Below are 13,646 nucleotides of genomic sequence, written 5' to 3'. Positions count from 1 at the left end.
GCAAAATATTGTCTAATTATCGTTATCAATAAAATCCCAGAATATTATCGAGATATCATTTTTTGTCAGTATCGCTCACCCCTAATTTGTTGTTTATTTGATATAATAATTTATTGATAATAATTGTTTAAATTAATATAATAATTAATACTTTTGACTCATCCATTTTCTTAACAATGGTTTAAAGGCTGAAATGTAAAGTTTATCATTTTATAAAACTTTGTTTTTGTGAAAACTTGTATCTGAACTGTAAATTATGCTTTTTACAGTTTAATATGGTACTACATTGCCCTACCCCGCTCATATGGTATTAATTTTATTTGTGCAGGTCTTAAAAAAAGGTCTTTAAAAGTCTTAAATTTGAGCTTTAAAATCCTGCAGAAACCCTGGAAAATAAATGAAATGTCCTTCCTATCTATTTTGAAGGCCCATTATCAGCCCAGCTCGCTCGTCCTATCAGAGTTCTTCTCGGCCAGGCCCGTCAGTCTCCACATCCATGCAGCGTGGTCAGTCCAGTCCAGAGACCAGCAAATCTGGAGGTGTGCCGGGCTGGCTTCGTGTCTTGCTGTTTCTTATCATTGCTGTGTTTCTTTATTATGTGTACACGTGTATGGAGCCTGCAGAGGAGATCCCCCTTAAAAGCATTCAGTAGAGGAACAGTGAGATGTTTTAAATGTGTTCATCAGCCCCAAACTAAACTGATTCAGTACAAGAACAACCAAAAATATAGCCTGGAATAAGAGCAAATAATATTCTGGTTGAGTACAGATTGTGAGGTTTAGTACCAGTTGTCGTACAACCATAAACTTGTGCATAATGCGTAAAGTTTTAACCAAATACTTGCTTTGTGCATTTTTGTAATCAAACAGATACAGATGTGGAAGACTATCCATATTAAGAAAATTCAGAATTTTTTTTTATCATTGGGGCATTTAAGTGTCTTTAAAACGGATTTTCTCATGAATTGTATGTAAAATCCTTTTGCTGTGGCCGTGTATTTAAGGGCTTGTGTTTATGTGACATTCTGTTGCGCACTATTTGCTACACTGTTTAAATTTTCAGTGTTAAACCCTTTTTTAAATAAATTCTAAGGTGCTGAATTTAAAACTGAAAAGACTTGGGCAATAAAGTACACAAGCTTGTGCTTGTTTGTGAATAATAGTTACAGCTAAAGGCCATTGTTAGGCACAATGCAACAACCCCTTCAGCCAAGAATAGATTCACAATATAATAAGCTTTTAAGTGCCTTATTACTATTATGGAAAATGATTAAGGGTATAAATTGTATAATTTTATTAAACAAATTTAATTCATTACTTTCCTCTTGCTGCTTGTCCCTGACATGTAAACACTACCAAAATGCCTTTTTTTATTACATATATATATATATATATATATATATACAGGGTGTCTACAGATATGAACAAGTTACATTTAAGACTTAAGGCCTTTTTAATACCACCTTACATGAAATTTAAGACCAAACATGCGATGGAAACACACACATACATACATATATATATATATATACACACACACACACACACAAAAAGTAATCACAAAATATCATTACTGTCACAAATGCTATTTATTATTGCAATATACAGTGAGCTTTCATATCCGAATACAATATCCAAGAAATCAAAATTGACAGCTGCCAAATAGCTAGAGAAATACTGTTCTTTTGAAGGAGAAAATTAATAGAAAAATAATGAAAACAAAATACAACAATTTCAACTGCTGTTAAACTGCAAAGAAGCCACTGTACCACATTAATTACTATCATTAACCAGCTCAGAATAACAGGTTGATTTCTGTTCTGGCTTGTATTACTATTATGTCTACCTTATACAAATATTTGACTCATAACAATGTGCTTGAACAATTTTCATTTGAAATGAGAAATGTGGAACAGACCTTTTCATTGAGAAGGTAGAGAGGATATAGAAAATGGTTAACTGGATATTACACCATATGACATTATGGCATATGCCTGAGTTCTACGGATTTATTTCCTAACTCAGTCTCAACCTCTTTTAGTTCTGCGACCTTTTCTTTGTATCGCTTCCTCAGACTATTAGACTTGGTGATTAGCTGGGCCATGAGTGTACCTGATTTACCCTCAGCTTGCTCTGCCAGTTTGTCTGCTTCTTTTTCAAGGCTGTTTGCCACCTCAGCTACTACCATCTTCCTCTTTTTGAGCTGCTCAATGTGGTCCTCTGCAGCTTTTCTCTTTTCTCTTTGTGCATTGCTCTCCTGCTTTCTCTTTTCCTGGTCCAGGTGTAGCCGATACTGAGATCTTGCAGAAGTTGCAGCTGCCAGGATCTCCTTCGTCAGAGGAACTTTTAGAACCCCCCCACAGACAGAAACATAGTCACATATCATCCTCTGAGCAACAACGGTGTCCTCCCGCATGTTATCGGCCTCTACCTCCTTGTTAATAGAAAAGCCCCTCTCCACTGTTGCTTGGCCATGGGAGAGGAGCAGAAGTTTCCTGCAGAAAGTCCAGAGCTCAGGGTAGGATTGATGGAGGAGTCCATGCAGGAAAACATCCAGCCTTGTCTTCATGGGTTGGAAAGAAGACAATGACTCTGATTTTGCCTCCAGAGACAAGAAGTTTCCAAACGGCTGGACAATTACATCACCTGTTGTAAAACAGATTAAAATAAATAACACAAATAACATAATAATTATGAATCAGACAAACCTATCACTGCTAAATTGTGTGAAAACAAGCTTCAGGTAAATGTGACTGTGTACATTCTGCTAGATCTCTGAAATCTTAAATACCAGCAGAGATGCCTCCTGGCAGCTGGTGGTCTTGTAGAAACCTATGAACAATTCGCTTCATTCTTTCCTGGCACAAGTTAGGGTCTGAGAACATGTTTTCTGGGTCCAAACATGCCATCTGCCTCACAACAGTGTACTTCAATGGGCTCTTATCTTGAATTTTCTGGACGATGTTAGTCAAACAGGCCATGCAGTCCCTTCTAAACTCCAACACACTGAGCTCACCTACTCTGCAACTACTCTGGAGTTCCTAACAGGAAGAATAGAGAACAGTGAAACTGACTAAATGTTCTACGCAAATTCCTGTACCCTAACCATTGTTTGATATTTGCCACAACACCTTTATGACTGCTTCTGCTCCTAAGCCGATGTCCACATTCTTTAGTTGTTTTCTTGCTTTCTTGTCAGTTGTGTCCAATCTGACCATCTGCAGTGCAGTTATGTCATTAAGGATTTCTGCCTTGATGAACCTCTTTAGCAGGCTCTGAGAACATATACATGACATATATAGTACACATATACAGTACAATGTAAATAAGTCTTAATGTTATTGAATTCAAATGGAAACATAATTTACTACTTCTGTGGCATTTTATTTATTACCTTCATGAGCATGACCAGGTCTTTGCTAATGAATGGCATCACAGGCTCATCCGTCTGATATTTAGTCAGAAAGGTGGAGAAGGTCCTGGAGATAGCCATGAAGAAGTGAAACTTGGCCATTATGAGAGGATCATTTCGTGCCTCTGCGAGGGAGTCATAGGATGATGTTCTTGGATTTGGAAGCCTTTTCTGTGTCACTGCATCTATGTACATCACGATCATTGGCCATACTGCAATAGCCCTATCGATGACTGGTAGGTTTTCTATCCATCGATGCCGTCAAACAGGCCATGCAGTCCCTTCTAAACTCCAACACACTGAGCTCACCTACTCTGCAACTACTCTGGAGTTCCTAACAGGAAGAATAGAGAACAGTGAAACTGACTAAATGTTCTACGCAAATTCCTGTACCCTAACCATTGTTTGATATTTGCCACAACACCTTTATGACTGCTTCTGCTCCTAAGCCGATGTCCACATTCTTTAGTTGTTTTCTTGCTTTCTTGTCAGTTGTGTCCAATCTGACCATCTGCAGTGCAGTTATGTCAGTGCCCTGAGCACCTTCTCCATTTGCCAGACACTGAAACCACTTTTGATGGCATTATGGAGTGTGTGGAGCCCACAGCTCCTGACCACAGTCAGCTGGGCACCTCCAAACGCCTCTGCATGTTCCTGCTGGAGCAGTTCAAAAAACTTCCAGTTGACACTGGGTCCATCCATGGAGACAGAAATCATGTTTCTCTGGTCAAGTTGCTGCACACATTCCTGGGAATAAAAAAAGTAAACATTAAACATACAACAGTCAACACATTTAATCTCTGACACTTTAAAAAAATGAAGCAACATGAACCATTTTTATAACCAAAAAACCAGTAGAGTCTGGCCAAAGTGAATGTGGGTTATATCTGTCTGTATACTTTATTAAGATACTTTGGCAGGTGTAAAACACCTAGCTTTATTCTAAAATGTATTACAGTAAATTCATCTCAGCTGGTAAGCTTATTAACATTTACTGCCCTTTACTGTTGTTATTCACTTGGCAAATCAGTAGACTACACTTAAGATAGGAAAGTAACAGTGTTGAAAATTTTGTACAGCATTTAAATATATAGTTAAGCTATATACTTAACTAAAACATACACAATTATAGACTATATACACAATTATATATAACTTATATATTATATAAATTACAATTCAGCTATATACTTGTTAACCTAAAGTTGTAAAAACACTGTGTCATACTGTGGGCCTTACGTTAGCCTACATTTTCTACATGATAACACTCTTATAGGTAAATTGATAAATACACAGATTAAAAGAAAACTTACTTTGAAATGCTTAAGTAGATATTGTGCAGTTGCATGCCCCATAAACTGAGATCCAAAGAACCTTGACTGAACACGTTCATTTAACCAATACCGCACATGAAGGTCCAGTTGCTTGCTTTTAGTTGTCTGGTTCAGGGTCTCATCAAACATGATCACAAAAGCACCACATCTGTTGACCTCGGCTATTAGTTCTTTTTATATATATGGCGCAAGTCCAAACTTAGCTATATATCTGCTTTTATCTTTTCCACGCGTAAATGTCTGAACAAGCCCCGAGTCCGGAAACATAGCTTTGAAGACCTCCTCAATCCCGTCATTTGACCTGAATGAGTGATGGCTTGTTACCGTTCTCAGCGCCCAAATCACCTCAGCTCGTAGTGTTGGCGTTGAGCCAAAAACTGTACGGAGGTCAGATGATGGCATTGTAGGCTGTGGATTTCCAACATCTTTGCTCGTGGTAAGGGTGGAACAGAAACCTTCAATTGCACTCTGCTTCTCACGGGCACTCGCATACTCCCTATGCTTCCCGCTCTGCGTGTGCGATTCCACCGCTTTGATGCCCATTGTACCCAGTTTAAAACATGTTCTACAAACGGCGCAGTTTGCCTCGTAGACATTTCCTGGCACCGGCCTCAACCACCACGAGAATTCATCTTTCTCGAGCCATTTATCATTAAATTTGCACTTACCCATTACAGCTACGGTACCTGCTACCTCAATTATCTCCGATGACGCAACGCAATAACTACCGCGAAAAAAAAAATCTTCTGTCCAATGAGTGATCAGTCATTGGGTCCGTCAGACTGGAGAAATTTTTGCGGTAATGCGACGAAAAATATTTAAGACCTATCGAATCTGAATTTAAGACATTTTCAGACTTTTTAAGGCCTTTTATTAGGAACAATATATTTAAGACTTTTTAAGGACCCGCGGCCACCCTGATATATAGTCACCAAAAGTTTTTTTTTTTTGACAACCTAAGCCACACATACAATGTGTGAATATCATTGTTATAAGAATTACTAGATAACTCATACAAAGACGTTTAAACTAAAGCATTTCTCATTTTGCAAAGTGATTGAACATACAAAAAATGTCCAAACACTTCTTAAATTCCCAATGTTTGCTTGAAAAACATGTACCGTCTTTAAAAAAATGACACTTGATTTGAAATGTTATCTAATAAAGTGACATCTGTGTAAGATTTTTTTCATGTATTTGTCAACTTTATTAAATCCTTTGACCAAAAAAAAAAAAAGTCTGCTTTAAAGTTTTCAGCAGTATGGTTTCCACATGCGTAAAGGCTTCTGGTATTGTTTAAAGGCTCTAGGAGAGAGACAGCAGATGTCTGGTCATTAGTCCTGTCAAACAATCACATGCAAAATAGAAGTTTTTGTTTACATAATATATGAGTGTGTAGTGTACTGTGTATATTTATTATGTATATATAAATACAAAGACTTGCATGTATACATTTAATATGCTGTTTATATATTAAATATATATATATATATATAATAATATAAATGTATATACATAATAAATAAACAATTCACATAATGTAAACAAAAACTTATTTTGGATGCGATTAATCGTTTGACAGCACTACTGGTAATATATTGTGAAGTCTTTATTTCTTATTTGCGGTCAATGAAGTGAATAAACAGTAACAAATTCAACTAAGGAAATTCAGAACATCAAATTACACATTTACTCAGATATGAGTGCTTTATCAAAGTGAAGGTATCCATAAAAACATCAAAAACCATACATGACTATCTGTATGGATCAAAATGATGGCAGAAAAAAGTTTTTGACAATTAGTCAATGGTAGCAACTCAGAGGTTTGGTAAAAGTATAAATAATAAATCTTGTGTGTAAATATATGTGAGCAGTCCTTAAATATTATTCAGAGGAACTGCAATATCAGATGCTGGTTCTGAAAAAGAAGAGAAGTAAAGTAAAGCGCAGTACAGTATTAGAATTAATGTATTGTAAAGACTATAGTATAGATGTCCAGACAAAAATATTCACGATTTTAAATTCAATTTATGAATACATTACAACTTGACAAATTCCTGCAGATTCTGTAAAGTCTGGAAAATAACAATGTCATTCGCTAATGAGACTCTGCTCACTTTCCAGACTCGAATCCATTCCCAATGCTGTTATGATGATGTTGATAAGAACAGTAAAGAACACAAAAACAGTGGCCATATTATTCATCGTGTTAAGCCTCGGCTGTTTAACATAATTCAGGTCATACTTCACTAAAGGGAACAGCAGAAAACACATCGTTGCATAAATGAAATTACAGCAGACAAAAAAATCCTTCCAGAAATAATAACTAACCAATGAAGATGAGCAGGAGGCCAACAATGACCTGCAGTGAGATGGACAGTGAGATCAGAGCGATGAGAGGAACGTAGAAGCGGTGCTGTGCTCCTTCCTGAATGCAGCACTGTCTTCAGCTGAGAGGAGTTCGCCATCAGAAGAGCCACATCCAGCATGCTCTGCGCTGCACTCTTCTTAGTAGCGTAATGATTCATGTTGAAGCGATGCTGTGCGTTCCCTGCGCCAGGAGCCTGACAGGGAGTGAGTATAGTAACATTCATTGGCCTGTCCACTCAAGATCATGTAATCAGGAAATAGTTAAGTAAAAAGTAGTTAATGAGTGTAAGACAAGAGTGAACGAACACACCTCATGAAAATTCTTCAGAAAGAAAACGTAACAAATGTTTAAATCTGTGGCACGTTTAGGCTGAAAGATGTCTGTTCCTCAAGCAAGACAAGTTCTTTCCACAGGACAGTTTCACTGACAGCTTAAGCAAATATGAAACTTCACACAGCACTGCTTGTACACACAACTGAAGGACCTTTGCAACAGAAGTATGAGCATCACTTAGGTGCTATCGAGGGGATGTTGTCTTGTGGATAGTCTGCTTGCATGTAACAAAACCAGATATTTAACAAATGAATTCATATAAAGCATATATTATTGCCTCTATAGAGTTACAAGATGTTATGTGTTGTAAAATGCTTTTGGAACACTGTGCAGCATCTTTAACAAACAAACAAGAAAAAGATTAGAAAGCAGACATCTATCACTCGCCTGTCCACGTTGATTATGGGCTTGATTCTCCATTTTCTTCGGGTTTTGTTTAGCAACAGAAATGTTTACAGGAAGCTCGCGAACATAACAGCTCAGCCTGAGAAGTGTTTTACACTAAAACCCCTGGCTCTCTCCAAAAGATGTGCTTTTGAACATTGAGAGAAAGACCCTCCCATTAGTGTCACCAATGAGACACTACCCGACCAGTAACGCTTGTCTGTCTGCAGCTTTTGCACTGTTTGTGTGAGAGACGACGAGGTTTCAGACAGACAATAACTTTAGTTAACACGAATGTTAATTATCTATAAACTAAAAACACCTTGTGTTTCCAGAAGGTGAGTCTTTATAAAAAAAAAAACAGGTCATGACACAGTGATTGCAAATCAAACACTGGCATATACTAATCACAGGTTTTTGTAAAGAAAGAGGATTATAGTTTATAGCTGTTTAGGAGTATTCTATTAGAAGGCAATTTTATAAGTGGAATGCTTATTGATCAGTGTCTTGGGAGTTCAAAAAACTCCCAAGTTATGTTTTCCTAGTATAAATCTGCCATAGTGGTGTTATAAATCACAGTGCTTTGGGAACAGTCCTGAACATGTAAATAAGTGGTCTGATTGGTTATGTTTGACACCTCATGTCTTTCACTAATTAAATCCAAGCTGTAGGTTGTAGATTTCTGCTTAGTCCTTGAGGTTATGATTGGTGAAGGGAGAGAAAAGACACATATCTGTTCTTTAGCTCCTCCAACCGTTCGGCTAAAAAAAAAAAAAGCAAGCATGTTATTTAGAAGTTTGTGTACAAAATTTCGCTCAAATCCAAGATATCCAAGAAAACACTCACGCAGCGTGTGCTTCTCCCCTTTAGACCAGTACCGCTTGTCTGTCTGCAGCTGTTGCACTGTTTGTGTGAGAGACGACGAGGTTTCAGACAGCTGCTTAAGAGCCTCGAGCTCCTGAAACGTAAATGAAGAATATGCAAAACATTTGTATTTGAATATGCAAAATATATACAAGGGCTGTCCAGAGAGTATCTAGCCATGTAATTCAAAACTCTCTTCATTCTTTCGCAAAACTATTGCATTCCGCGAAGAAACTTTGCATTTGCATTCGAAATGGATTACAGGTATTAATGTTCAGTTTCTTGCACAGACCAATGATTTTGCTTCATAAGACCTCAATATATTGTCAGGAGCCATATGTATTAAATTTTGTGTCCCCTGATTTTTTATTTTTATTTTTTTTACTCTCAACGTGACTGTAGCCATTGACTTGTATTTCATGCATTACAAATGGTTTCAGCTACAAAAAAAAAAAAAATCTTTACTGTTCTACTAAATAAAAAAAAGTCAATTAACAGCACATTTTCATTTTTGGGTGAACAATCTCTTTAAGTTACTGCAGATAAATGATGTAGGATGCTTTACCGTATTACAGGTGTGCAGGAGCTGATGTACAGACTGAAACACAATAGCGCCAGAACTGAGGGCCGGAGGGGCTCTTTGGCAGTACGCCTTAAAGTCTATGTTGTAGATGTGTCCGAAAGCCGTCATGAGCTGAGACATGTCTGAGATGGCCACTTTCAGCGCACAGGGGGACAGAACAGCTGCCGAACCTGACGAATGTGAGTGTAGGAACTCACACTGACGAACAGAGAGGATCATGCTATTATTATGGAAACCAAACACATCATATCAGATGTGAAAAATGCACATGATGGTCCCACCTCTTTGTGGAGCTCGACTAATGTGCTCTGCGTAGACTGCAGCAGCGCCATGGCCTCTGTCAGGCTTTCTTCTCCATGACTTCCTAGTCGGGAATGTTGATCACTCCTTCAATGGCAGTACATAAAAACCGTGTTAAAGACAACAGTTGAAAACGTACATGGGTGCATAACAATCATACAGACCTGTTTATGAAATCACTGGGTTTACTGTGTTGTTTTCCGTTCATTTTGTTGTGAGTTGACTGTGTGCGTATTAGATGTTCACGGATATGCGCAGGCCACGGGTTGCAGACCGGATTCAGCAGCATATCCAGGTCTGATAAGTGATCCTGAAACATTAGTTCCCCAAGAAGATCATCGTTCCTCACGTTGTCATCACCAGAGGATGAGTTCTGCCTACATCCATCAAAACAAACAACATAGAAACAAGACCACATTAAATTATTGCAGGTGCATAGGAGGGCAGGACTAAAGGTTGATGTTAAATCAATGTTACAAAAAGCTGCAGAAGTCAGATACCTAGAGTTTATGGAGGAGTCTGCTTGAATGACCATCAGAAGCTGCTCCAGAAACCTCAGCTGCTGTAATGGTGGTGCAAGACCCTGAAAATATAACAGACACAACAGGACACATTAGTTCATTCTGTTTTAGATAATACATTTAAAATGATTAGATAAGAATAGTTGTTCTTAACCAAGTACCAATCTGTCCCAAACATTTTTGCTTGTTCAATCATGTTAATGAAGTATTCAACAGTGTTGCTAAAGGTGCACGTGAAACTGAAAAGATCACATTTTCAAAAACATTTCAGAGTAATCTCTATTCTGCTCTATACATAAATTGCACTAGACAGTATAAAGATCAGCATTGTATAACTTCATACCTTGATTAAATCCTGGTCGTTAGCTTTACATAACATCATTTCATAACCAAACCGTGCGAGTTCTGTGTGCGAGAGAGAAAGCACAACAAAACAATAAGCATAAGAAAATAACAAAACAATTTGAAACAGAGCAGACCGAGATTTTGTTGGATCTTCTCTTTGTAAATAAATAAATATCAGAGTAACAGATATACTTATGCAAAACTGAAACAACTTACTTATTCTAACCTGTGCTTACTAAAATATATAAAAGAAAAAGTTATCATAATTTTATTTTAATTAAATTACAATTAGCGATCCTTATATAGAGTCCTTTAATGTTATCTAATGATTCTTGTTCTAAATATACCTGACAAGTTTTTAAACTATTATTACACTGAATGGCATGGTAAAAATGTACGTAGTCATTATTTTATGCTCAGAAAAAAATAACTTTAACAATACACATTCTAATGTAGGGGGGGGAACCTAAATTTAAAGCTTAAAATGTACATTTAAAACGTATTGTTTTTATGCCTGAAAACCTTTTTTCGTCTTTGACCCATACAAAGGATTACCTTGAACTAAATCCTCATTCTGAGTTGCTTTAATTGTGGAAAACTTCTCCTTTAGGGATGGACAAATGCTTTGTAAAAACACACAAACAAAGTAAGGCATTTTAGTACACAGATTTGCAAACTACACATTTGTCATCATTCTAATCATGTTTGATAGTCAATCAGGCATCAGACCTGGCGCAAATCCATTTGAGTATATCAGTCCTGTGTAATGAAGGAGAGCAGAGGAGCTCCCGCACACTGTCCGGCTCCCGCAGGTACAGCCCATCCACCAGAGGACAGCCCAGACTCTGAGCAGTCAACACAACAGTTCAAACAGCTCATCTAGTTATTGTGTTACTGACACTTTGCTCTGGTTTCTTGTATTTGTCAGCTCGCTAAACAGATACATATGCAGCATACATTGAGCCTGACAGAAGAAACGATAACGTTAACTAAACCAGCAATTATATCAAGTACTGTATTTTTTTCTATTACACAAATGGTGTACTGAATTGTGGACAAAAGATAATATCTTAAACTATATGTTATTTTAATTATGTTAACCGTTACACACACAGCTGTTGTTAGCTCCTAAACTAGCAGCTCACAGACCCAAAACACTAACGTTACTACAGACCCAACACAGCCAGTTCTGAATTCGCGAAACATCAGAAAATGATTGTGTGTCATTGTCTGTGCGTGGTGTGTCTATTAAGATGTGTAAACTACCTGAAGGGTGTTGTAAACTCGCACAGACAGCAGCTGCTCTTTTGATTTGCCCGCCATGTTGTTATTTCTGCAGCTGAGCGAGTCCAAAGCTATGCGTCAGCGTCATTCAGCGCATGCGGCTACAGCGACCCCCGGCGGCCACAAGCATATTACAACGAAACACGATCCACAATAGGCTATACTGTAATTATACAGGCCTAAGTACGGTTTATAATATTTACCTTGAGCATTATAATAATTGAGGATTTGAGCATTTTTGTTTGGTGATTCAGTAAAACAAATAGTGTGGGTTGTTCATTTCTTATATTTCAGGTATGGATGTATGTATGTATGTGTATGTGTTCATATTTCTAAACATCCCCAAACTGTTTTTAATTCTTCATTTTAGATCATATGCAAAGTGATTTATCATTACATCCCAAAAATTTTTTGCTGGTACAAATCAAATCTCTAATGTACGTATGAAATTTTCAGCAGTGTTGCTATAAAGATGCAATAACCAAGAGGGGAAAAAAAATCAAACATTTTACTACATTCTCTATTGTGTCCCTTATGTAAAAAGGTGTCTTTCACATAAACTGAGAAAAAGACAAATTCATAGTTTGTTCAGATGTGCTGCCTAAACATTACAAAATATCACATGAGATCTTTTGCTGAGATATGATATGGAGTACAATGTCCAGTAAGTTGTTTGGTAAATACATGTCGATGACATGAAAGGCAGGTTGAGTGGCAATACAATCATGTGAGCAGTCCTTGTGTGCTTATACATCATCAATGAAGTTTAAAGATCTGGTCTGAGCGAGTGCAGTTTCAAATATTACACTGCCCCTGAAACAAGGGGATGAGATGTAAAGTTAGTACAGTCTGAGAACTATCCCGACGTGGGAATAAAGAAGGGATAGATGTTCATAGACGTGCAGATTTCTCATTGGGACATTACCTCAATTAACTTAACTATAAAAATGATGGAAAGAATGAGTATAAATCTATTTTCTAATGATACTTTGCTGTTACTCTGCTCACCCTCCAGACTCAAATCCCAAAGCTGTGATGAAGATGTTGATAAGAACAGTAAAGAACACAAACACAGTTGCTGCGTCATTCATTGTGTTAAGTCTCGGCTGATTCTTAACATCATTCAGGTCATACTTCACTGAAGGGAGCAAGAGAAAACACATCAGTGTTACATCAATGAAATTACAGCAGAATAATTTCAAAGAGATAACTAACCAATGAAGATGAGCAGGAGGCCAACAATGACCTGCAGTGAGATGGACAGTGAGATCAGAGCGATGAGAGGAACGTAGAAGCGGTGCTGTGCTCCTGAATGCAGCACTGTCTTCAGCTGAGAGGAGTTCGCCATCAGAAGAGCCACATCCAGCATGCTCTGCGCTGCACTCTTCTTAGTAGCGTAATGATTCATGTTGAAGCGATGCTGTGCGTTCCCTGCGCCAGGAGCCTGACAGGGAGTGAACATTACATAAAAAAATCTATTGGTGAACACTGTAAACATTCAACATAATTTATATTATATATAAAATATGAATATATGTATATATACAGTGCCGTGAAAAGGTTTTTGCCCCCTTCCTGTTTTTTTTATTTTTTGCATATTTGTCACACTTAAAAGATTCAGATCATCAAACCAATTTTAATATTACGCAAAGATAATGCAAGTAAATACAAAATGCAGTTTTTAAATGATAATTTCATTTATTAAGGGAAAAAAGCTGTCCAAACCTACCTGGCCCTACGTGAAAAATTATTTGCCCCTCCTCTTAAATCATGAAAGAACTGTGATTAACCACATTATTTTAGAAAGCTGAGTTAAATTTCACTAGCCACACGCAGGCCTGATTACTGCCAGACCTGTTGAATCAAGAAATCACTTAAATACAACCTGTCTCCCAAAGTGCAGCATGCTTAAAGAG

The 13,646-nt window shown here is 37.4% G+C and overlaps 3 protein-coding genes and 1 pseudogene across 4 annotated transcripts in view; 1 reads left to right on the top strand and 3 right to left on the bottom strand.

The window, feature by feature from the left end:
* The window catches only part of LOC107737610 (emerin-like), a 3,895-nt gene extending 2,514 nt beyond the window's left edge, over positions 1 to 1,381 (top strand). For both annotated transcript variants that reach the window (XM_016549173.1, XM_016549174.1), the window contains exon 8: positions 427 to 1,381. In XM_016549173.1, the coding sequence (XP_016404659.1) occupies positions 427 to 652 (226 nt within the window). In that variant the 3' untranslated portion in view covers positions 653 to 1,381. The remainder of the gene's footprint in view (positions 1 to 426) is intronic.
* A 5,099-nt stretch (positions 1,382 to 6,480) lies between these two features.
* LOC107737608 (ninjurin-1-like) lies at positions 6,481 to 8,124 on the bottom strand (annotated as a pseudogene).
* A 34-nt stretch (positions 8,125 to 8,158) lies between these two features.
* Positions 8,159 to 11,863, bottom strand: LOC107737606 (HAUS augmin-like complex subunit 7). Its single transcript, XM_016549171.1, has 10 exons — positions 11,713 to 11,863; positions 11,176 to 11,291; positions 11,002 to 11,069; positions 10,445 to 10,506; positions 10,081 to 10,163; positions 9,745 to 9,957; positions 9,562 to 9,667; positions 9,263 to 9,478; positions 8,680 to 8,791; positions 8,159 to 8,594 (listed from the first exon to the last, which is right to left on the bottom strand). The coding sequence occupies exons 1-10, from the start codon at positions 11,767 to 11,769 to the stop codon at positions 8,533 to 8,535; spliced, it is 1,095 nt and encodes a 364-aa protein (XP_016404657.1). The 5' UTR covers positions 11,770 to 11,863; the 3' UTR covers positions 8,159 to 8,532.
* A 402-nt stretch (positions 11,864 to 12,265) lies between these two features.
* Positions 12,266 to 13,162, bottom strand: LOC107737609 (ninjurin-2-like). The gene is made up of 3 exons (XM_016549172.1): positions 12,946 to 13,162; positions 12,739 to 12,868; positions 12,266 to 12,543 (listed from the first exon to the last, which is right to left on the bottom strand). The coding sequence occupies exons 1-3, from the start codon at positions 13,136 to 13,138 to the stop codon at positions 12,477 to 12,479; spliced, it is 390 nt and encodes a 129-aa protein (XP_016404658.1). The 5' UTR covers positions 13,139 to 13,162; the 3' UTR covers positions 12,266 to 12,476.
* Positions 13,163 to 13,646: the final 484 nt, after the last annotated feature.

This window comes from Sinocyclocheilus rhinocerous, unplaced genomic scaffold (genome assembly GCF_001515625.1).
Source record: "Sinocyclocheilus rhinocerous isolate Xijiao unplaced genomic scaffold, SAMN03320098_v1.1 scaffold72, whole genome shotgun sequence".
NCBI lineage: Eukaryota > Metazoa > Chordata > Actinopteri > Cypriniformes > Cyprinidae > Sinocyclocheilus > Sinocyclocheilus rhinocerous.
Note: the sequence above shows the minus strand (reverse complement) of the source record. Positions and strands in the feature narration are given on the sequence as shown.